The following is a 23,391-nucleotide window of genomic DNA, read 5'->3' as shown; positions in this document are numbered from 1 at the left end:
CCCTACAAACGTCTAAAAAAGATTTGAAATTAGGTGTCCCTAAAAACGTAGGGACGTGAGAGGCGCTGTGGGTTAAACCAAAGAGCCTAGGACTTGCCGATCAGAAGGTCAGCGGTTCAAATCCCCGCGACGGGGTGAGCTCCCGTTGCTCGGTTCCTGCTCCTGCCAACCTAGCAGTTCAAAAGCACGTCAAAGTGCAAGTAGATAAATAGGTACCACTCCGGCGGGAAGGTAAACGCCGTTTCCGTGCACTGCTCTGGTTTGCCAGAAGTGGCTTAGTCATGCTGGCCACATGACCCGGAAGCTGAACGCCGGCTCCCTCGACCAATAAAGCGAGATGAGCGCCGCAACCCGAGTCGGCCACGACTGGACCTAATGGTCAGGGGTCCCTTTACCTTTACTTAAAAACGTCTACCTCAGATTCTGGTTCTTGCAACTTTCTTGCCCTGATCGAGAGGACAACATGCGCTTAGTCGGCAATGGATGGTTATGTGCTCATATCACCTGCATGTGTGCATCAGAGCCCCTGTGCCTACAAAAGAGCATTGGCAATGTACACCTGTGTTGTACTATGAGGAAACTACCTGCCTTCGAGCTGGGTTGACCAAAGGGGACCTAGTGTTGGATAGGACAGTAGCCTAAGGGCTTGGCAGTGAAGGACCCTGAGGAAATGCAGGCAGCTCAACAAAAATAAGGGAAAAGGAAGTGGAAGAGGAGGAGAAATGTACAGGAGCTGGAGAAATAACAAAGGACTGAACTGCAGATGATAACCAGCCCAATTTTTGGCCAGAGGTCTACAGTTTCTGCGTCATTAATACAGTGGCAACATAAAGTGAAACAAAAACCCTAAATGCTAACCCCAGTTTCCTGCCAAGCAACTGTGTTAGTAATAAGGAGTAGTTTGGTAAGTCTGAGGAAGGCTGCAAAACTGTTAAAAAGGGTTAAAAGGGTTAATCAGCATTCCAACAAACCAAAGGAGAACTTTGCGGAGAGTTGCTGTTCTACCTGTCTGTAGCAGGATAGTGAGAAGACTGCTGAGGGCAAGAACTAGATAAGCCTCCATCTGCTGGAACAGTAAGATGAGAGGACTTCCCTGGGCAAGTTCTGGGCTTACTGGACAGTGTGAGGTGTAGTAAAAGGAAGGGAAAAAACAGGCATCGTTATTCCACAATACGCTGCAATCAACACATGCTGCTGGGACACACAGTGAGATCCCCACCCGCTTGAAAACAAGGAACTCGGCTTAAAGAGAACTGAGTTTCTAAGCGACAAGATCCAGAATCGCTATAAGCAAATATACAGTAAGTCAGTGTACCGTTCAGAGAGACACCAAACTACAGCACACAAAAGGTTGCAATCATTTGCAAATAGGACAGCCACCATTACAATAACATATGCAAAACAGTGATCCACCCTGGCCTCTTCTGGTGCAACAAGTGCGAATTTGAGGGTGAAGAGTACAAACTGATCTCATCAGAGGAAACAGGCAGAAATGTTATCTAAAATATGTGTGTTGCACAGACATGCTCCACTGCCGTTTAATCTTTCTCTAGCAACTGGATTATGCATGAGATCACTAAAACGTGTTTTTAGTTATAAGAACATGGTTTTGAAATTGACAAAGAAAGTATAATACCTTTGCATTTTTTTAAAAAAACAACAACCCTACATCTGTATGATTTTGCCCCCAAATCAGAGTGGTCCGCAAGAAACACGACCTAACGATCGCAGTAAAAGGATCCTATATTATGACTAAGGACCCTTCCACTTATAATTCGATCAAAAATCAGAAGTATCACATGCTTATGGAAGGCAGACCTCTGTAATCATGTGAGGTTCTTTACTCTTCCATTACCAGCAACGGAGATGTTCCACTTGCATTCATGCAGCTGCCTCATTGAATCGTAAAACCAGTATGTAGGAGTTAAAATAATTTTGTTCCCATAAACATGATCCTATCAGGACTGCTACAGCCTACCGAAGGGGTTTTCATCCATGTGCCGCAGAATGTTCAGTCGCAACTAATAATGGATAATTAAGATCAACAAGTTTTCCAAAGGTTCAGCCTCACACTAAACATCACATACCCTGAAACTCTACTCCAAATCTACTCCTCTTCCTGTGCTCTGAAATGAAGAAGTGGTTTACACACACTCACGTGTAACAGGTAGCTGAGCACCCAATGAGTTGGCTTGCACATAGTACCAAGCTGAACTCTGGCTGAAGGCAGTTCAAGATGACATACCAAGCCAAACCATGGATGAATGAAGTTACGGCAGCAGGAGAACCAGGAAAGGAGGACAGTGTTCTCTCCAGGAACCCTCACATTCATGCTAAGGCATGGTTTGGCTTAGTGTTACGGGCACAAACCAGCTCAACGTCCTGGATGAAACCTGGAATGCTTGATTATCCTAATTATGGGTGTACATATGCGGAGCCCAGAAATATACAATCATTTCATGAATGTTACAAGTGTGGGAGGAGCTCAACTCCCTTCAACTGCTGCATAGTGTCTGAACTTGCTGGACGAAGGCACTTAGCACAGAAGACTACCTGAGGTACTCCAGTTAACACATACTGTACCTTGGTGAAGGGGACCATTCTCCATCCGAATGGTGGTGAGGGAGCACACTGATTGAAGATGTATTTATCTCAAGCACTTCATCTCTACAAAGATCAGAGGCAGATGTTCTGAGTATAAACGAACAAAGAGAGGAAAAGAGGTTTAGTTTTGTTTTTGTGTGTGTGTGTGTTTTTTAAAAAACCAACAACCTCTCGTTCAGAGCTAGAATAGCATTGCAACACTGGCAAGGAGAAAACTACTTCCCTTCTCTAAGAACTGTTACACTCAAACGTCATCTCAAAATGACTGGAAATCCAGATGCTTCTGATAAGAAGCGCAAGTTGGAAAACAAAACAAAAAACACAACTCTAGCGGTCAGAAATTAGCAGTTCCTTAAATTTCCTTAACCCCCTGGGCTAGGAACTCATGATGAAAACTTTTTCTACTTCCTAAAGTGAATTCAGTTCTCTTTTAAATCCACTGACTCTTTGGAGCAAGTATGCATATAGGAACTTTGTGCAATATGAGAAAACTTTGTCCAGAATAAAATCCATATGTATCCAATCATTCTCATGCTGCAGGAAATCCACACGACGTCTTTTCATAGGTATTTGCCTAAAGAACATTAATGCCTCTGAATAAATCACTTCTCCGAGTTTAAGCAGGATCAATACCTTGTATTGTCTAAAAGCTCATTTTCTTCGTCGGAACTGATTTCTATAGGGAACATGTTTTCATCTTCAGTGGTATCGTCATTTTCATCTCTTTTTGAAGTGTCTATTTTGTGGGCAGATCTCCTTCTACGTTTCCTCCTTTTCTTCACAGAACAACTAGAAGAAGTGGGCTCAACAGTGGATGAAGAACCAGAGGTTGGTAGCTGTGAACTGCTTCCAGTGTCCATGTTCCTTATCCTGTCCACAGAGTTTCTCTTCAGCTGTAACTCCATGAGAGCTGTTCCCTCCGTAAGAATGGGAGATGTAGCCAAGTGGTACGGAATTGCTTCCTAGAAAAAAGAGGGAGGAGACAAAACAGCGTCTTATTCCCCTTGATATTCCTTATTTCATTTCCATTGACATTTGTGAAGATTAATCTATCCCTTCATCACACACACACACACATATGCCCCAAAATGTACCTCAAGCTTCACATAAGTTAAGCTTTTGTAAATACTCCACCTTGCAGCTCTTTCAAATTTTACAAAGCATAAGGCTTCATTTAGGCTATTTGGGTGGATCTACATGCAGGGGGTGGGAAACGCTATAAATAAGTCAGAAATTAAATTGTTGTAACAAAAGGGGGGAAACCCTAGGTAAAAACACTATTGAAAAGTTTTGTGCTCTCTGGCACCTTCTGGTGTTGCATTTTTATAACACATTCAAATCACTGGTTTTTTGTTTGTTTTTTCTAATGTAGCTGAATCCTTTCTCACCATGCTTTCATGGAATAAGTATATATAAGATTGCAGCTTCAATCATGGAATCAATGCAAGAAACATGCTATGGAACTGTCAAGAGCTGCACCTGCTCATCTCACATGCCAAAATGGTCTCTCCTTCCTGGAACTGGCTCCTTCCTCTGCGCAGAGGGACTAAGCTATATCCTCTTGCACTGACTAGTTCTGCAGCAGGAACATGGAAGTCCTGCTTGATTTTTTTTTTAAAAAATCCTTTTGGGGAAGCATGCTCAGAGGCACAGATCAGGAAAGTAATGGAAATCCAATCACCTTGGCTTTAGGCAAATCAGCCAAGCCAATGAATGCCTTGCTACCAAAAATAGCCAGTTCACACAATCAGGTAACAATCAATTATACAGCCAGCAGTCTCACAATATGCAAGCTTTCCTCTGCCAATGAATACTGCCAGCAAGTGAGAAAGAGGCAATCAGATGGGGAAACGTTCCATTTAATGACAGCTACATGCAAACAGCAACAAACGGAATCACTACAGAAATAATGGGGTCATGTGAACTGGCCTTTAGGTTTTGCCATCCACCCTCTTCCTCCATCTGTCACTGTGTGTAAATCAAGTCTTGAAAGGTGCAAGAAATGGAGAACTGTAAATGAAATCAGATCTAGCAGCCTTCTCCCTATAATGGATCTCTTAAAGGTATAGCAGTTTTGGGGTCTGACGATCCACTACAGATGTTGCGCTGTAACCATAATTTATCAGAAATGAAAAATGTTTGGGAAGCGGAGTTTCGTCTTACCTGGTCATCACCAGTTTCCTCTACAAAAAACGCTTCTCCGTTGTCCCCTAATTTCATATGCAAATCCACAGATTCTCCATTGATTTCTATGTCAACCTGGGGAGGGCAAAAGACTTTTGAACAATATAATTTCACTGCAGAGCACTGGAAGAGTTAGCGTGTGAATGAACGTTCTCTTATATCTGTGAAAAGGGCTAATTCACATCATCCTAGTTAACATTTATGTAAGGTTTTTCAAGTGATGAAAGTACTTCACATTATCTCGCAATCCTTTACAGCAGCCCTGTAAGGGACATCAGTACTATTATCCCCATATTTCATGGTTTTTTGGGGGGGCAGGTGCAGAGAGGGAGAAAATAGAGGTTTGTCAAAGGACATCTCTGTAGCAAGTTCATAGCTAGGGTACAATTAGAAGCAGGGAACTTCTCAAGTGATTTTCATATGCAACACCTCACAGTGGCGTGTGCCTGATCTAACGAAAGTTAAGCATCAACCAGCTTCCTGGTCCCAGGAGCCACTGAGCTCCAAATAAGCAATTTTAAGTGACATTTTCAACAGCGAAAGAGATAAGCTTAAGCCTACCGAATCCTTATTGAATCCATAAAAGTGCTTAAGGTCATACGTTGCCCATTGATAGGCTCAGTATTGTAAATAAACAGTGGCCTTCCCAGTGATAAAAGGCCTTATCCAAAACAAAACAAAACCCGAATCTGTGAGCAGATAACACATCTGACACACAATAATTACCACCTCCCTGGGTTTTGTTGTTTGGTGAAAGTGCTGAGGACACAAAATTCTAGTCCCCATGGTTCTTTTGTGGGGAGTCCAGCACATGCATCACAGATCTGCCCAGAGGGCCAAAGCAGATGATACATTAACTTGCACAATGACATTTGCCTGTGCTTTCCTTTTTACCATGGCAGCTGGGGGTGGAAATTTGAGACTGGGACTGCAGTGTGAGGAAGATTGGGGAGGAGGATCTAACACTTCCTGATGGAAATGTCCCCCACCCCAGTCAAAGCGACCATTTGCCCAGAAAGGAAGCTGCTATCCCAATCTAGATCAGGGACCCCATAGCTACAGCCCTGTCTCTGCATCTACATCTTAGTGTCTCCATGAGAAGGACTCAAACTCAGATGACTCACAAGTCACCATACTATGGGGAGGGGAGTGCTGAGCACCACCTACATTACCCCAGCCTAAGGGCATGGCTCTTCCATCATGCCTCAACTCTGGTGGCGACTCTCCTACAGCTTCTCCTGATCCACAGTCCTGCAGGAGTATGTTATATGTGCCCTTGAAGAGCTTCAGCCAACCCTCCTGGTGGGCTGGGGGAAGCCACTGGAAGAGAAGACCTTGACTGCCCTTCTTAAGCTTTCAAATGACTCTGGGCCTTTGCTGAGACAACAGAGCTCAGCCAGCAAGGCCCACTGGGAGCTGTCATGGGGCATGAGCTGAAGTGGTTCTAGTAACCACTAACACACGTCACTGTGCATGCAATGTATCATCAAGTGTGGTCCTGAGAGCGCATAGGATGAAAACATCCCTGCCCCCAGCACAATATATTGTGTGAAGAGGGAGCTTCTGACACACACACACAAAAAAAAAAAAAATATCAAGACATCTTCTGTCCCCCTACCACTTTTTCCTTCGAACGGAGAACTCCCATCTTTCCGAAGCGCACGTGGAAAGGCGAACAGTGGAGGTTCCCATCAGGCTGGCGGACAACGATGACATCTATGCACCCAGACAGCGTGGCGGGATTTAATCCTTTATAGAGCTCCTTCACAGTCACAAAGACTTGGCCTGCTAACTGCCCAACGTAATTCATGGTTTGTGCCTGGAGAGGAAAACAGGACAGAGGGAAGCATCAGAATCAGGAAGGACACATTAAGATGATTTGGCAACTGCAGAAAATAAGAGACCAAAAATATTCTATAAAACAACCTATGGTCACTCTGGAAGGCTCTTGGGCCAAATCCTACACACACATGCCCCATGAGGAGTACTGGTTAGCTTACTGGCTTCCCACAGGAGTGTGGAGTTTCCCTGCCCAAAGTTTTCTGGTGAGATCTCTTGGAGAATGGCATCAGAAGCAACGGCTTACGGTTTCATCTCTCACCCCCAAATCTGCCCCAATGGACAGAGGAAGAAAACCCAACTGCCACAGATTACACTTCTTTGGCACTCCTCTCTTGTCTCTGCGCTGGTTGAAAGCGCTGACTTCTGTGGCAATCAGATTTCCTCCTGTTTTCCTGAGCCACACCCCTCGCCACCCTAGGCCTCACACCCTCCTTAAGTGTTTTCGCATGCCTCGAATGTGTCCTGAAACTCCAGTCATGCCTCTTGTTTGCAGGCTAGAGAGTGTTGGGTGGAACTAGCCTACAAACAGGTAAGATTCAGTACTTGCTCTGTTCGCTTTCGCCGGTAACCTCACCTGCTCCTGGTCAGGTGGCCCCTAAAAAGTTGACCAGAAAATAATGTGGCCCTTGGGTTGTAGTCTACAACGTAACTTACTCCTAGGGAAGTGTGTACAGGATTTCAGCTCAAGACGGGCTCACAGTTGATAGCACTGCTCTTAAAATCAATCCAAGTCTACTGAACAGCCTTGACATTTCAGCATGTTAAGATATTTGGCAACGTAATGAGCAATGGAAAGTTAAAAAGACAACATCCACATTCCTCAAGAGCTGTCCAGCAATGCCCCAGCATAGCATGAAGCTTCAAGCAGAGGAACGTGAGCCAGTTAGTCCCAGATTCACATCTCACCACAACCATTAACTCACTTAGGTCTCTGGTTGAAACATTTAGGTAGCTCTAAGTAAATCCATGAGATTAGAGCGCAAGTCTTGAGAGACTTGGATCCAAATTTCTGCTCAGTTACAAAGTTCGCTGCAAGATCTCTGAGCGGTCTTTAAGTCCTAAAATAATCTACCTCACAGTGATGTTGTGAGGGAAACAAATATGAATACCGTCCAGTGTACAGGGCTCCTTTTTGGAAGAAAGGACCCCTCAGCCTTTCGCCTCCCCATCTGCAGAGTGAGGGTCACTGTAGTGGCCCACCTGTTAGGTTGAGATGATTTTGTTATTAACTAAAAATATTTCTAACCCACACTTCATCGCAGTGCAATACCAGGGTAGGGTAGAACACAATATAAATTGAAACCAACAAACGTCATCATAAAACAGAATAGAAGGGAGCACATGAAAAAACAAAGGAAACAGCAGTCATGATAATTATCAAAATCTGGCTGGGAACCCTACCCCCACCACACAAACACACAAAAACACAGCTCTGCCAATACACACGACACAGCAGGTTGGGATAGCAGAAATGTTTTGCTTTAAAAAAGACTGACAAGAGTCATTTACAAAATTAGTTTTCTCCTAATGGTTATACAGTGGTACCCCGCAAGACGAATGCCTCGCAAGACGGAAAACCCGCAAGACGAAAGGGTTTTCTGTTTTGGAGGCGCTTCGCAAGACGAATTTCCCTATGGGCTTGCATCGCAAGACGAAAGCCCATAGGGAAATGCTGGCGGTCGGGAGCAAAGACTTTCGCCCACAGCCGGCCTTCAGAAGAGGACCTCTTCTGAAGGCCGGCGGGGGGCAAAAGTCTTTGCTCCCCCCCGCCTGCCTCCCCCCCCCGCCTGCCCCGGGCGATCTTAAAATGCTGGCGGGCGGGAACAAAGCGTTCGCTGCCGACCCCCAGCATTTTAAAATCTCCAAGGGACAGCAGAGAAGTCTCTGTCCCGGGGAGATTTTAAAATGCTGGGGGTCGGGAGCGTTCGCTGCCGACCCCCAGCATTTTAAAACGCTGTTCCGAAGCGGGGGGCGGGAACATCTGCCCCAGCCGCCCCACTTCGGAACGATGTTCCGAAGGGGGGAGGTGGGGCGGGAACAGCTGCCCCATCCGCCCCACTTCGGAACGATGTTCCGAAGGGGGGAGGGGGGCGGGAACAGCTGCCCCATCCGCCCCCCTTCGGAACGATGTTCCGAAGGGGGGAGGTGGGGCGGGAACAGCTGCCCCATCCGCCCCCCTTCGGAACGATGTTCCGAAGGGGGGAGGTGGGGCGGGAACAGCTGCCCCATCCGCCCCCCTTCGGAAGGATGTTCCGAAGGGGGGAGGTGGGGCGGGAACAGCTGCCCCATCCGCCCCACTTCGGAAGGATGTTCCGAAGGGGGGAGGTGGGGCGGGAACAGCTGCCCCATCCGCCCCACTTCGGAAGGATGTTCCGAAGTGGGGAGGTGGGGCGGGAACAGCTGCCCCATCCGCCCCACTTCGGAACGATGTTCCGAAGGGGGGAGGGGGGGCGGGAACAGCTGCCCCATCCGCCCCACTTCGGAACGATGTTCCGAAGGGGGGAGGTGGGGCGGGAACAGCTGCCCCATCCGCCCCACTTCGGAACGATGTTCCGAAGGGGGGAGGTGGGGCGGGAACAGCTGCCCCAGCCGCCCCACTTCGGAACGATGTTCCGAAGGAGGGAGGGGGGGCGGGAACAGCTGCCCCATCCGCCCCACTTCGGAACGATGTTCCGAAGGGGGGAGGGGGGCGGGAACAGCTGCCCCAGCCGCCCCACTTCGGAACGATGTTCCGAAGGGGGGAGGTGGGGCGGGAACAGCTGCCCCAGCCGCCCCACTTCGGAACGATGTTCCGAAGGAGGGAGGGGGGGCGGGAACAGCTGCCCCATCCGCCCCACTTCGGAACGATGTTCCGAAGGGGGGAGGGGGGCGGGAACAGCTGCCCCAGCCGCCCCACTTCGGAACGATGTTCCGAAGGGGGGAGGGGGGGCGGGAACAGCTGCCCCATCCGCCCCACTTCGGAACGATGTTCCGAAGGAGGGAGGGGGGGCGGGAACAGCTGCCCCAGCCGCCCCACTTCGGAACGATGTTCCGAAGGGGGGAGGGGGGCGGGAACAGCTGCCCCAGCTGCCGGGCTTCGTAGCGCTGCTGCGAAGCCGGGCGGGGGGCGGGAACACCTTCTGAAGGCGGGCGGGGGGCGAAAGTCTTTGTCCCCCCTGCCTGCCTTCCCAGGGGCTTTTAAATCGCCCCGGACAGCGGAGAAGTCCTCCGCTGTCCGGGGCGATTTTAAAATGCCGCCTGCCAGCATTTTAAGATAGCCCCGCACAGCGGAGAAGTCCTCCGCTGTCCCAGGGTTTTTTTAAATGCTGGGGGTGGGAAGAAAAGCCCTTGTCCCCCCCCCAGCCTTCAGAAGAGGTCCGGGGACAGACTGTCCCCGGACCTGGCCTGAAGGTGGTTTCCCTAGGAACGCATTAATTGATTTTCAATGCATTCCTATGGGAAACCGTGCATCGCAAGACGAAAAACTCGCAAGACGAAGAGACTTGCGGAACGAATTAATTTCGTCTTGCGAGGCACCACTGTAATGGTTATAATAGATCCACGAGAATCCCAGCCAAAGCTTAATTCTGTATCTTTGTTTCATATACCAGAGTGGCATACAACAAATAATAATAATAATAATAATAATAAATATGAATAAAATCAACAAAAGTATCCATGAAAACTTCATGAGAAACATCAATAAAACACCAGTGAAATACTGATTGGTTAAAGAGAGAATGTTCATAAAGTGAAGGCCTGTTGAAACAACCTAAGTTTTCAAATTTGCCTCAAAGAAGGGAGGAGCAGTTCCTGCCAAACCTCTACTGGCAAGGAGTTCCACAGAGCACACAAAGGCTGCCACACTAAAGGCTCAATCCATGGTAAATGCCAATCAAGTGTCAGGGGTGCTGGGAACAGGGAATGTGAGTGCTAAAACTGCATTTGCAACTTGCGGAAGTATGCATTAGCTCCCAGTGAAATATTCACGTCCCCAGGAACGTTCCCCAATTTCTAAGGAGACTGTATGTGGTCTGCATAACACATTTTGTTCTGATTGATCCTAGAAAGCCTGCCTGCTGGTATCTCAAGAGCAGGAGTGCTAATAATAAACCAAACCAACTCAGAAAAATATAAGGCTATTTGCATTCTGTCAGCCTGCAACCTACATTTCTCTCTGGGGTCTCCCTTTAAATTTCCAATCGAAAGAAAGTACTTCTTCACGCAATGAGTAAACTACGGAATTTGCTCTGTAAAATCAGGGAGGGATGTTTCAGGCCATCACCTGAAAGAAGTTGTGCATGGAAAAGCTTCTTGCAACTTGAGGACTTTCCTCACACGTGTTCGTTTGCCACGAAAACAGCACTCAACAAGAAGCCACAAGCAGTTCAGGCTCCCAAATGAATGTTTGCAAAAACAAGTTGGTCCCTGTTTCTCATTCACATTTTTTTTTCATATTTCATATTTTCAATACTTGGGGAGAGGGGGTGAGAATCAGTCCTTAACAGTAGCATCTTCTCCCTGTATTCCAGTGAGCTAGTGACCAGTAATACATTCCTAGGATCCCTTCCACACACCTGGGAACATATATCCTGATGTTTTTGAACAAAGTGCATGGGGAGATTATACCTCCTTGGTTGTTTATTGAGCATTCATTCTCTGGTTTGTTTGCAGGGAAGTTGTACGGTATTGTTGCACCAAGCAATTGGTTTCCAGCTCATTTTCCGGTCACTTTCCTTACTACAGAAATGGGGTAGAGGGGAAGCAGGTTTGTTGTGAAAGGATGCCAACTCTGCTTCAGTTGCGCAACCAGAATTTGCTGGTATGTTGCTGAATTCTCACCCACAAAATAGCAACGGTCTGGAAGTGACATACCGTATTTTCACATGTACAGGATGCCCCCAATTTTTTTTCACCCAAAATTAAGAAATTAAGTTGTTTAGCTTTGGGGGGGAGGTCACTTCCGCCAATCGCTCACCCGCCTGCCCGCCACTGCCGATCGCTTGCCACAGCCACCACACACCTTGCCACAGCCGCCAATTGTCTGCCCAATTGCCGCAGCCACAGCCAATCGCCAGCAGGCCTTGTCGCAGCCACCAATCACCCACCCAATCACCGCAGCTAATCTCCTGCTTGCTGCTGCCATTAATTGCATGTCCCCACTCTGCATTGACTATCTGTGTATAAGACGACACCCAATTTTTGCCTTTCTTCTTTTCTTTTCTTTTTTTTAGCAAAAGGCATCGTCTTATCCATGGAAAAATACAGTAGATTAGCCTGTCCTTATCTCTTGCACTGAAAAGGCGTCGTGGCACAATAGAACATCACATGCTTTCTTTCTATGCAGATTGAAGCCCTGGGCTCCATCTCCAGCATGTGAAAATATGGCTCTCGGGGAACAGGGCTAGCAAAACAAAAAAAGCTGTGGATAGCCAGTGGCAGTTAAAATAGTAACAATGAGCAAGAAAGACCACTGGCCTGATTTTGTTATAAAAACAGCTTCACATTTTAGCAGATAAAATGTGAAAGTTCTAATGCGTTACAGAAGGCCAGCAATAAGTCTGTGCACCTTCAGCATGAACATTGATACACAGAAATTCTGTAGAATAAGTTTATTTGAGCATGTTTATAGAATCAAATGCGACCCACAAACCATGTATAGCAACCAGTGAGCAGCTGGAAAACCCTGATTTCGCAGCCACAGTTTGGTAAAGTATGCAGCCTATAAAAACTTGTGGTGGCCTACCGTATATTGCTTGGTAGATCACAACAGAACTTTTGGGGGGAGAGGAATATTATTTTTTTGTTAATAAGAACAGTAAACAGGAGCAGACATGAGGGAGAAGGGCGGTAAGTCAAAATAAGGTGTTTAAAAAACAGATACAACATGGGACAAAAACTAATCAGGAAGGAAAGAGTTCGCCAGTCATTAACATATAGATGACAAGTTGTGCAGACCTCCTCTCAAAGGACCTGGCAACCCACTTTTGCTTGGTACTTTTGACAGCATGCCTACAACCCTCGCTCCCTTAACATTCTCCCTTTCACTGTGTGGCTGAGGCACACAGAATTCTCCTAAATGTAAGGGCAGTCACATCAATGGTTACAGCTGCCCCAACATACATAGCAAAACCCAGTCAGAATGAAAGAGCAAGATAATAACATCCTTAACTCTGTGCTAGTCTGTGACCACCACTCTCTCCTTCTTGGGTTTTCTTTCCACAAAATCAATGTTGCATGCATTATTAAACACAAACTCCTCTACAAGTCTTCTGAATTGTGTTTATCCTATATGCTTTTCTTTGCCAATAAAGCTGATTAAGCATAAATCTATCCACAATTCAGAAAGCCATGCAGAAGGGAAGGAAATGTTTCATTCTGAACATTCCCTGGGTGAGTTATTTTCAAAATGATGATTAAATGCTGCATGCCTTGACAGTATCCACCATAATAGCTGCTTCGTTCAAACTCACAGCGTTCACAAAGCATGTTTAGAAAAGGTTTAGACCCGAAATACAACAATGTAAATTTGTGAGCATTGTTATCAAAAGTGATGAACAAGATAATGCACGTAGCTTGATACATTTTAGAGCAGCGGTCTCCAGTGAAAAAATGGGACCCCACTGAAAGAACCATACTGTTCTCCTCCTCTTTTGTAATTTATAAAAGTGACACAATATGGTTTTCTCAATGGTTTGTTCTGCCCTCTTCACTCAGGCTTTAGGATAAAAATCACCAGATAACAGATAACAAGACCGACCTACAGAAATGTTTTATTTACTATTTACAAGATCATTCGGGGTCTGCCTTTTAGCCTCCCCAAAACAGCTTAAATCATCAGCCTAAAACATAATAATTAAAGCTACAAGATGAACAATGAACTAAAAAAAATATCCAGAGCCACCTAAAATACAGTTCCACAATAGGGACCAGAAAAGCTTTAGAGAATCGAAAACAGGAACTTTGCAAAGCAGGAAAATATTTACCAGACGCCGAAAAGCCAAAAAGGAGGGGGCCAACCAGGCTTCCTGGGTAAAGGAGTTCTGTAATCTGGGTGCCACAACCAAAAAGATTCTGTCATGCATTATCATCCAGCTGAACCTCTGATGGCAGTGGAAAACAGATCAAGGCTTTTGAGGAATAGTGCAGTGGGCGGGCAAGCTCATGTCATGAGAAGGCAGTCCTTCGAAGACGTCATCCAATGATCTTCTATACTATGTTGGCTGGTTACATGGGACATGGGGAACTGCATTACGTCTGGTCAGGCTATTTGTCCATGTTTTCTGACTGGAACTGGCTCTCCAGAGCCTCAGGCAGAGGTCTTTCCCACTATTTGCTAACCTGATCCTTTTAACTGGAGATGGCAGGAATAAAACCTTTCTGCATCCGAAGCATGTGCTCTGTGACTGAGATACATGCCTGCCCCTAAATACACACACAACATGACAGTGCTGTGTAAAGCATCTTTCCACACCATTACATGGCAGGAAACCTGAATTTATTACATGGGTTCAGTTCAGGCGGAGAGCTGAACCATGGTTTGTCAATAAGCCACAGCCACTCTTCTCACACATTCTGATTTAAATTATTCCTATTTAGTACAAACCATAGTTTGCCATTACATATGATCCAGGAAACCATGGTTTGCAGCCCTGGCTTGGCTAGTGAACTTACAAGCCAGATTCAGATGTCAGAATAAACACAATTTGTGTCAAAGAGGAAGCAGCTAATTGAAGCATAGCACGGAAGTGCTTTTACTATTCCAACATGCAGAAATACTGAGGACAGGCAGAAAAGCAGAAGATCTGGGAATCGTTTTCCTAAAGCTGTTTTTGTTTCCTAAAGCAAACTGGATGTTCCTCAATTTACAAGAAAGGGTAAGGAATCTTGAAATTGCCACTGTCTCCTCACTTTGAATGAACAATAGCGAGTCTTAAAAGAAAGATTTTTTTTTCATTGAGACGTTATTAGTCTGTTTATTTTCCAGCGGTTAAATAAGGGGTGTGTCTGGAATTTAGAAATACAATCATAGATAATGTGACAGATAAAAAGCACTTTGCTTTCATTCACCCTTTCCATACAACAAAACAGAATAGAAAGAGCATACCTAAACAAGTGGAGAACTTGCATAATTCATAGAACCCACCAGTACGCAGGACCCCACCCCTCATAGCCTGGTCCCATTTTCCTGCCCAATTCATCCTCACAAATGGCATCCACTTTCTTAACTGTGGAAGGGAGTGTTTCATTCTGATGGCTTAAGAAGAGAGAGACAAAAGTCAATGCCAAAGGAAAAAGATACTTTTCCAGCAAAGGATGTTCCCCAGGAGGAAAGCTCAGCACCCGCAATCACAAATTATTCACGCCTGAAATTAATTTCTATCTTATTTCTAAGAATGCCTTTGCCCTGTGTATGATGATGTGCCACAAGCCTTAACACTGCTGATAAAGGAAGACCTGAAATAACTTTGTAAAGATCCCAGATGACTTCTGCACAGTTCCATTTCTAACGCCAAAACATGTATCAAACAAGAATGCCGTTGTTCAAATATTTGCCTTTGTTTACCAATGTGATAAAACAACCTTTAAAGCATGTATGGGCATGGTTGAAATTACTAACATTTTCAAAATCCCCTAACGGTCCCAAGTGCTTCCAAAAGAGCTCTTTGTGCGTTGTTTAGTCATATTTGAGTGCACAAAGAAGGCCACTCCAAACCCACAAAAAATGGTTAAATACATTTGGAATGGAAAACAGGAACACAGTCCATCAAGGACAGTTCCCCAATTCTTTTCTTTAAAGGACTTTTGTAGTGTTGATTCTTTCCGAATTCTGCCCTGCTGAATCTCCAATGAGAAACTCTATTTACAGTAAAAATCAAAGCATGAAATTCAAAAAACAGAGTTCATGGCATTCCAGATTGACCAATACCATTCTTCTGATGTCAACAACTCTCTCAGCTGTGTCAGTTTGCAGGACAGGACAGTACTGTAACTAACAATCCAGTAAACTTTGAACCTTATCTCCCCCAGTCTAACCACAGACTCTCAACAGGATATGACAGTTGCCATTAACTTGCCCCATTGGTTCCAGTGGAATGTGTCTCTAAAATACAGAAAAAGCATCCCTATTTCGATTTTCATTATGAAAAAAGGGGCCAGTCTAATTATGATAATTTATTATATATGTACTATCCAATTAATGTGGTTTAATTTATTTCAATATAAACAGTTGAATTCAAACATAGAATCTGAAAAGGGTATCTTATCCCTCTCTTCCTCAGTGAGAAGCAAATGATTTATTTAGGAAACAGTAATGTTTTTCAAATTAAATTATCTCCAAGTTCTACATGAATTTTCCCAAAAGAAAAAAAGGGGATTTCCAATCAAAGGTAAGCACTTAAAAAAAAAAAGTCCCAGTGATTTCAACAGTTAAATTAAGTGTGTTCCAAATGAAGTCAATGGGACAACTTTAGGGGGATCATGCCAAAATATTTTAGTTGACTTTATACTAGAACTGTTGGCAACAATCTCTCACCTAAGGACTAAAGAGGCTTTGATTACATCCCTTTCTGTAATACTGATAAACAAGTGTGTGCATGTATGTGCGTGAAACATGAAGTCTCTCTACAGATGTTTGAAGCCATAGAAAAGGTATTTAAAAGCAGTGCTTTTTTTCTAAAAAAATGTTTAGGGGTACTCTCATTTTCCTGCTCATATTGAAATATTGCCCCTCAATGAGGCCAAACTTAGAGTCACAAAATGTTTCTGGGTATGCTGGGCACTGTTTAAAAGTAAATGGGAGTGAATATATAGCTCGGAGGTTCAAAACCCACAAATAACATTGGGTTTAGCAACACTGTCTAACCACATCTGTATCAGACAATTGTGCAATAAAACAGAATATGCACTAGCAAAGATAAAGAGGAGACCAAAAAGGAAAAAAAAGAAAAAGTGGCAGTACAACACATTCTTTTAGCCGGGTTTCACAGATCAACAACAACTGCTACAAAACCTGATTTTAAACTTCAAAATGGTCACACAACTCTCCATTCCCGAGGCCAAAAGAGCCCGTCTTTTTACACAAGACAGCAGTTTAGCAAACAGGAAGACAAGAGACAGAGTGTCTGAATTCACATTTAACCCTTTTCTTCTCGCCAACGAGGCTCCAGAGAGGCCTAAAATCTATGCCAGGCCTGCAAATTTTTTTGCCACTTGCCACCATAGGCATGCTCAAAAGGGTACTCGCATCTTTCTTCCCACCCCCCACCGCCTTGCATCAGAGCCTTTGCCGCCACATACCCCTCGATAAGTCATTTTAAGTCATCAACCCAAAGAATCAGGGGAAAGGCCACTTCACCCACTGCGGCTATTTTAGGTGAGCTCTTGCTAAAATGCAGATTAATATCCAAAACATATGTGGCAGAGAGATTTGGTCCTGGCGGACAAACGTGTACTTTTCCAGAAGGACTCCGTTTAGGCAAAAAACAAGACAGTATGAGACAAAGGGCCGCTTGTCCCCAAGCTGAAAAATTGCAACTATCTTAAGCAAAACATTGTGCAGGTAAAAATCCAGCGGCCTACAGAATTGCCACAATAGTACTATTTCCCCCAATACTTAACCCATCTCCTTAACTTCCCCCCGCCTGCCCCCCAAATCCTTCGTCAGCTTTATACCTGTCCTTGCACCGTCTGTCAACCGTGAGAAACATCAGCAACTTTCCCCAAGGGAGGCAGAGAGACAGCTGTCTTGCCACTGCTCTTCTCCCCCGCAGCAATGAAGGGCTTCGGATGAGGCTAGCTAGGCAGTAGCAGGTCAGGCACCGGCCAGAGCCTTGCTTTGTATGCAAACAGGCTGCTGCAGCAATGTCAATTCATCCCACATAGGCAGCCTGGTAACCGCCCTGTAGGAGGGACCTCGAGAAGGGAGGCAGGAAGGGGGATCGAGGAGAAATCAGGACATCCATCGCAACAGCTGTGGTTATGGTTACCCAAGGCTAGATCTACCGGAAGCATCTTCCTATATTTGCCCCACTTCTGACCCCACTCCAGCTTTATCTTGCAGGTGTAGATAGGAGTTTGCTGCAAGCCATAGACCACAACAGACAGGCCCAAACTAGCATGGTAAATTCATGGGGATTTTTGACAGGCAAGCATTGAAAACAGCGGCAAAACCGTCTGTCGCTTGCGAAATTGCACCAAAATGCGGGTGGGTGGTTACCCTAATGAAATGGACGCAGAGAGCTTTGCAAGAGTTAAAATCAGAGGTTCTGGGTTGCAAACTGAAACGAACAAGCAGGGTTTTAGTCATTAAACAAAATTGTGAGTGTCTTGCGTCTGTCACGGTGGTTTTGGATCCTGTAAGAGCGGTTGTTTGCAGGTTTTGTTTTATTTTTTTCAATTCGTACAAATTGAAATAGAGCAGAGAGAGAGAGAGAGAGAGAGAGAGAGAGAGAGATGGGTCTCATTCACATAAGGTTCACTATGTCTCAAGTTGCCTTTCTCACGGTTAAATCTTCCGGCTTAAATTGCTGGAAGCGCTCTTGTGAATGATTTGACACTTGCAGTTTGCCATGTGTCAGAGATTCACAAAATATAGTTCAGCGTGCACAAGTGTTAAGGGGCATGTCATCTTCAACTCTTTAAAATACTTGAGCACTTTTTTAAAAAGCACATTTGATCAGCAGACTGGAGAGAAGGGGAGGAGCAGTTCTTACGGGAAATTACCAGCAGACGGTCCAATTAAAACTCTTCCATGTTGTCTCTCTAGTCTACAGTCCTAATTAGATGCCACCAGTATAGAAAAGAAAAGAAGGCCATTCTAACTGAATGCCACCATTCAAAAAAATGGAGGATTCAGGGGTTGGGGAGGGGTGAGAATTCAGGGCCTTGGAAGGATGGGCCCGGGCAGAAAAAGGATGTATGCAGTACAAAGTTTTATTGAGATGTGACTTCGAGAAATTGATTGGCTTGCCTTCTGTGAAGTGGGTTAGAACAGAACACTGTGGGTTCAGACAAAGTGGCATTTTTACTGCCTTTTACTAAGGCAGACATTACTGTTTTGACCTCTTGTTGTGGTCGTATATACTGTGAGTGTTCTGGCAACGGCAGCCATTTTTTTACTAGCTATGCACACACACACCCCCAACGTGCCAGCCATTTTGTGATGGCACCCACAAATCACTTTCCTAAAGTTCTAAAATTAATATCTATGTGTGAAATTTAGAGGCATAAAATTATTTGCATATTGCTTCTGATAACAAATTTTATTTAAAGGATTGTATGGGGGGGAGCTGAATGGGGAAACTTATTACCTAGTTTCTGCTCCTCAGGGTTTCAGACAGGGAGTTAATGACCTAGGAATTTTATTTTTTTACTCTGTGTGTGTGCACACATGCACACAAGCATTGGCCCTTTCCTGTAGCTATTTGTGAAAATTTAAAGCAACAAGGGATCCAGTCCTAATTTCCACCATCTTATTTAGTGAGGCCCTTTCATCATGGATGGGTAGCTTGTGACTACAACTCCCATCATCCTTCACCATTAGCCATGCTGATGGGAGTTGGAGTCTTGAGTCCAGCTGGATCATAGAGAACCACATGTTCACCACACATATTTTACATTGGTGGCTTGGGCTGGAATCTATTATTATGACTTGAGTATCTGATGACTTGCTGGCAGCCTTGAAACTCCCTAATAACCGGGAAACTGTTTCTAAAGCATCAGAAGTGAACGAGGGAGGGTATCAGTTTCTGATTCCATCGCACCTAGGCCTAGGAGTATGGAGGGCATCCCTACAGACCTGTCTGGCAAATAGCAATTTCTTGGTCACATTTCCTTGACCTGTAAAATGGGAATAACATCAGAGGGCTGGTATGAGAGCATGTACATAAGATGAAGGAATTGAAAAGTCCTTCGTGCCAGAAACTAACCTGTTGTGGCCAGTAATAACATGTTTGGGATGATCATCAGAGAATATATGGCGGGTGACTGGACTGATCAGGTTCTTGGCATATGAAAACACTGTTGTAATTTGTTTAAGAGCCTGGGCCTACGTGCAAATAGTCCTCATGATGGACACTGCTGGAAATGTGGGTGTCCAGAACCCAGAGTAGCTTAAATGTTTGATGTGCAAGTACGTATCTCTTTAAGAAAGCACTCTAGCTATCACAAAGGGGGGGTTGTTTTGTTTTAGATCTTCATTTGAGTATAATATGTCAACACACCTGAACATATATAATATATACTTGTCATGTTTTCAGTTCACTTCAGTCACCTCATGATTAAGCAGACTGTTGCTTAATGCAACAATAAACCAATGTAGCATTTACAAGTGACACAAATAACAGGGCTGGCTTCCGCATCTTGCATCTTTAGGTAGCTATCGGGGTATCAACTGAAGTGCTAAATTTACCTTCCCAACCACCTCTTTTTTTCCTCTTATATTGGACTCTGAACAGCATCAGACTGGCTAAATTTAGTCGTTCGTAATTTCCCACAGTGCCCCCAAACTTGTGTCACTCGGGGACATTGTGCAAAATTTAAATCTTTTCCCAGGCCTTTGGCTAATCTACAGCCTTTTAAATTTTGGAGGGAGGGTTACTGTTATTGTTTTGTTTAGTATAGCATGTATTTTTGTGGTTTTATATTGTAAAGCACCCTGTGATTCTCGGATGAAGGGCGGTATACACATTTAATAATAATAATAATAATAATAATAATAATAATAATAATAATAATAATAATAATATATAAACCCAGCCGCCCACACTGCCATCACAGCCAAGTAATATTGCATGACTCACTGCCAAGTAATTTCCCCAGAGCCTTCTCTAGTCTGGTGCCAGCCCTAAATAACAATATGTTTTAATCCAGAATAGAGGTAGCCACCATGGTGCCCTCCAGATGTTGTTGACTACAACTCCCATCATGCATAACCATTGCTCTTTCTGGCTGGAGATGACGGGAGTTGTCGTCCAAAACACTGGTGGGCTCTATATTAAGTAGCCTTGATATAGAATGTGTGATTAATGAATGTGGTTGATGAGATGAGATATTTTGAAATCAAATATACATTATTAGTTATTGCCATTCATATATTCAAATTACAGATGCAAGGACCGCATAGATGCAATTAAAAGTAAGCACCATTTGTGCATGGATTGCATACCACAAGGGATGCAATCCAGTTTAAATAGTGCTGCTCCTTCACTTTGGTTTATACTTACTTAATTGTATTTCTCTTCTCGTTTGTTATATGTCAATCTCCCGTGTTTTATATTGTAATGACTTCCGGGTTATAAGCAATAAAACTGCATCACTTATGAAAATGGTTTTATGACCAAGGTGACAGCATTTTTTGACTTGTTTAAACAGATGGTGCTTGGCATTAAAAAAAAAAAAAAAAGATGCTCCGTAATCCAGAATATCAAAGCATTGCCTATATATATATATTCCTGATTTCAGAATATCACCCCACTGGGAGTAAAGCTATACATTAATCCTATTTACTGGATTATTTTTCTTCTACCTAAAGATAACATATTTTTCCCCACAAGAGCATTTACAGTACAGTAAAATATTTTAATTTCAAAATGGAGTCGCTTTCCTGGAATCACCTGCACATCCCAGAAGCCACAGAGAACTGCAAATATCTGGAGTCGTTTCATGTCTAAAACCTTCCTGATAAGCTACACCTGCCAAAATCCTCTCCTATGCACATCAGTCAAAACCCTACCCTCCTTTGCCCAGTCTCACACAACCCATACTCCGGGTGTGTACAGTCTTGCAACTGGTACTCGAAGAAGTGAAGAAGAGGTACTCTGCACATGCTCAGATCGAAGTTCTAGCAGTTTCCCAAACTTGGGTTTCCAGCTGTTGTTTTTTTTAGGACTACAATTCCCATCATCCCTGACCACTGGTCCTGCTGGCTAGGGATGATGGGAGTTGTAGTCCCACACAACTGTTCTAAGGAGACACAGCCCTAACAAAAAAGACCAAGTAAAAAAAGGGGTGTTATGGATTTGTGCTTGGGCTAGTCGTGGCGAGTTTATCGTCGGACTGATCACTACCGCGCTCCTTCAGCCTATCAAGGCGAAATGTTATGAATGGTTGCTGGACGTCTGTCTGACTGCAGTTGGCTGTCGGGATCTCCCCTTGGCAGGGCCCTTCCCGTAGAACCTTGAGCGTCTTTTTGCTTGGCTGCTGTGCTGTGACTCAGCGCGGGGAGGAGGGGATCTGAGGCGATCCCCGCGGCCAATCGGGGAGCGGCGTGTCCTCAGCCGAACGCGGATGCCGGGGGGGGGGGAGGGAGGCGGATCCGCGCGCTGCTGGCAGAACGCAAGGGGGCGGGGCCTCGGAATGTTGTTTGCATGAGTTTCCCAGGCACGTGTCGCGTAAACACCATTGTCCCCAGGCTGGTATTAAATTCGAAAGGGGAATTTAACCAATCTGAAGCATGGGCGTAGCCAGGATTTTTTTTTGGGGGGGGGGGCTTTTGTTAGGGGAGCAGAATCTCAGATTGCTATGTATTTTTATTGGTTTTTAGTTATGGGGGGGGGGGGGAGCCGCCTCTTCCCTTCGCTACGCCCATGATCTGGAAACGGAATAGTTCTCTGGGTACATACCCAAAACAGGGATATTTATTTCAAAAGGATGGGTTTTGAATGGGGCTTGGCTTATAAGGAAGATGATGGCTTTCTCACGTTCATATTTATCCCTTAACCTGCCCCCCCCCCAAAAAAACCCAGTGGGGGGGGAGGAAGAGACTTATGAGCACTTTGCGTTTCTGCAACTGACATCTCTTCAAAGTGCTCAGAAGTCCGTTGAGGTTTTTTTAACCTTGACACGTGAAAGCACGGTCGTGGGTATACGATCCTGTTTGCGTTTCTGCAAGTGACGCCTCTTCCAACAGGATCGTACGTATACCTACGATCGTGCTTTCACGTGTCTGGGTGAAAAGAAAAGGCGGAGAGACGAGGAGTCGCGATCAATGGCAAATTCATTATAATAAATGAGAGTTCCGGAAGCTTGACAGCCGACCCTTTAAAGCATTTCCTTGAGCTTCCGTTGCTGTGAGTGTCTCCCTTTCACGTGCTGGCTTCGCGTTTGAGCAATCGCTTCTCCGTTGCCTGGTGTAAAAGGGAAGCAAAAACAAGGCCCGGGTGGTGTGAGAGGCGATGCACGTTCCTAGCTACCGCAGCCAATCTTGGAAGGAAAGGAGAGGAGGGATGTCCTCTCATCCAAGCTCACAGGAATGTGTGTGGGCAGGGGCGCTTGTTTAAAGCAGAGAAACAAAAGGCAGGGAGGAGCTGCATGCACGCATCGAAAAAATAAAAATAACAAAACAAGGACGGGACAGCACGGTGTTTTTTAAAACAACAGCAATACCCGTGCAGTAATCAGCAATGCAACTTTTCCGTGCCGACTTCTGAGGGCAGAAGTTGAAGACAACTTTTGTCAAGAAGGAGGCAAGCAAGCTTCCATAAATTTTGTCCCTAGGTAAATAATCAACTTTAATAAATCACATTTATGGTTCAGGAAAGGGCCACATAGCTCAATGGTACAGCATTATGTTTGGCAAGCAGTAGAGTCTACCTAGTATGGCATCGGCGGTCAAAAATAGACCAGACAGGCAAGATTCTCTGCCTGAGACCCTGGATAACTGCTGCCGGCCAGAGTAGTAGACAAAACTGAGCTAAATAGACAGCTTCCTGTACTCCTAATTCTTTTTTGTTTTGTTTTAGTTTGCCTATTTTATAGAGATGTCCTTTGCAATGCGCTCAG

General features: G+C 44.8%; 1 protein-coding gene across 6 annotated transcripts in view; it reads right to left on the bottom strand.

Annotated features, from left to right (window-relative positions):
- Positions 1-23,391, bottom strand: part of LPIN1 (lipin 1) — a 91,672-nt gene that overhangs the window by 30,719 nt on the left and 37,562 nt on the right. For 4 of the 6 annotated variants that reach the window (XM_081189062.1, XM_081189063.1, XM_081189064.1 and 1 more), the window contains 5 exons: positions 6,407-6,607; positions 4,768-4,863; positions 3,238-3,566; positions 2,584-2,691; positions 1,006-1,113 (listed from right to left, as the gene is read on the bottom strand). In XM_081189062.1, coding sequence (XP_081045188.1) covers positions 1,006-1,113; positions 2,584-2,691; positions 3,238-3,566; positions 4,768-4,863; positions 6,407-6,607 — 842 coding nt within the window. Of the gene's footprint in view, positions 1-1,005; positions 1,114-2,583; positions 2,692-3,237; positions 3,567-4,767; positions 4,864-6,406; positions 6,608-17,283; positions 17,465-23,391 lie in introns of those variants that run through there. The other 2 variants (XM_081189067.1, XM_081189065.1) reach the window with 2 other exon arrangements.

This window comes from Podarcis bocagei (assembly GCF_964188305.1).
Source record: "Podarcis bocagei genome assembly, chromosome: 3".
Lineage (NCBI taxonomy): Eukaryota > Metazoa > Chordata > Lepidosauria > Squamata > Lacertidae > Podarcis > Podarcis bocagei.
Note: the sequence above shows the minus strand (reverse complement) of the source record. Positions and strands in the feature narration are given on the sequence as shown.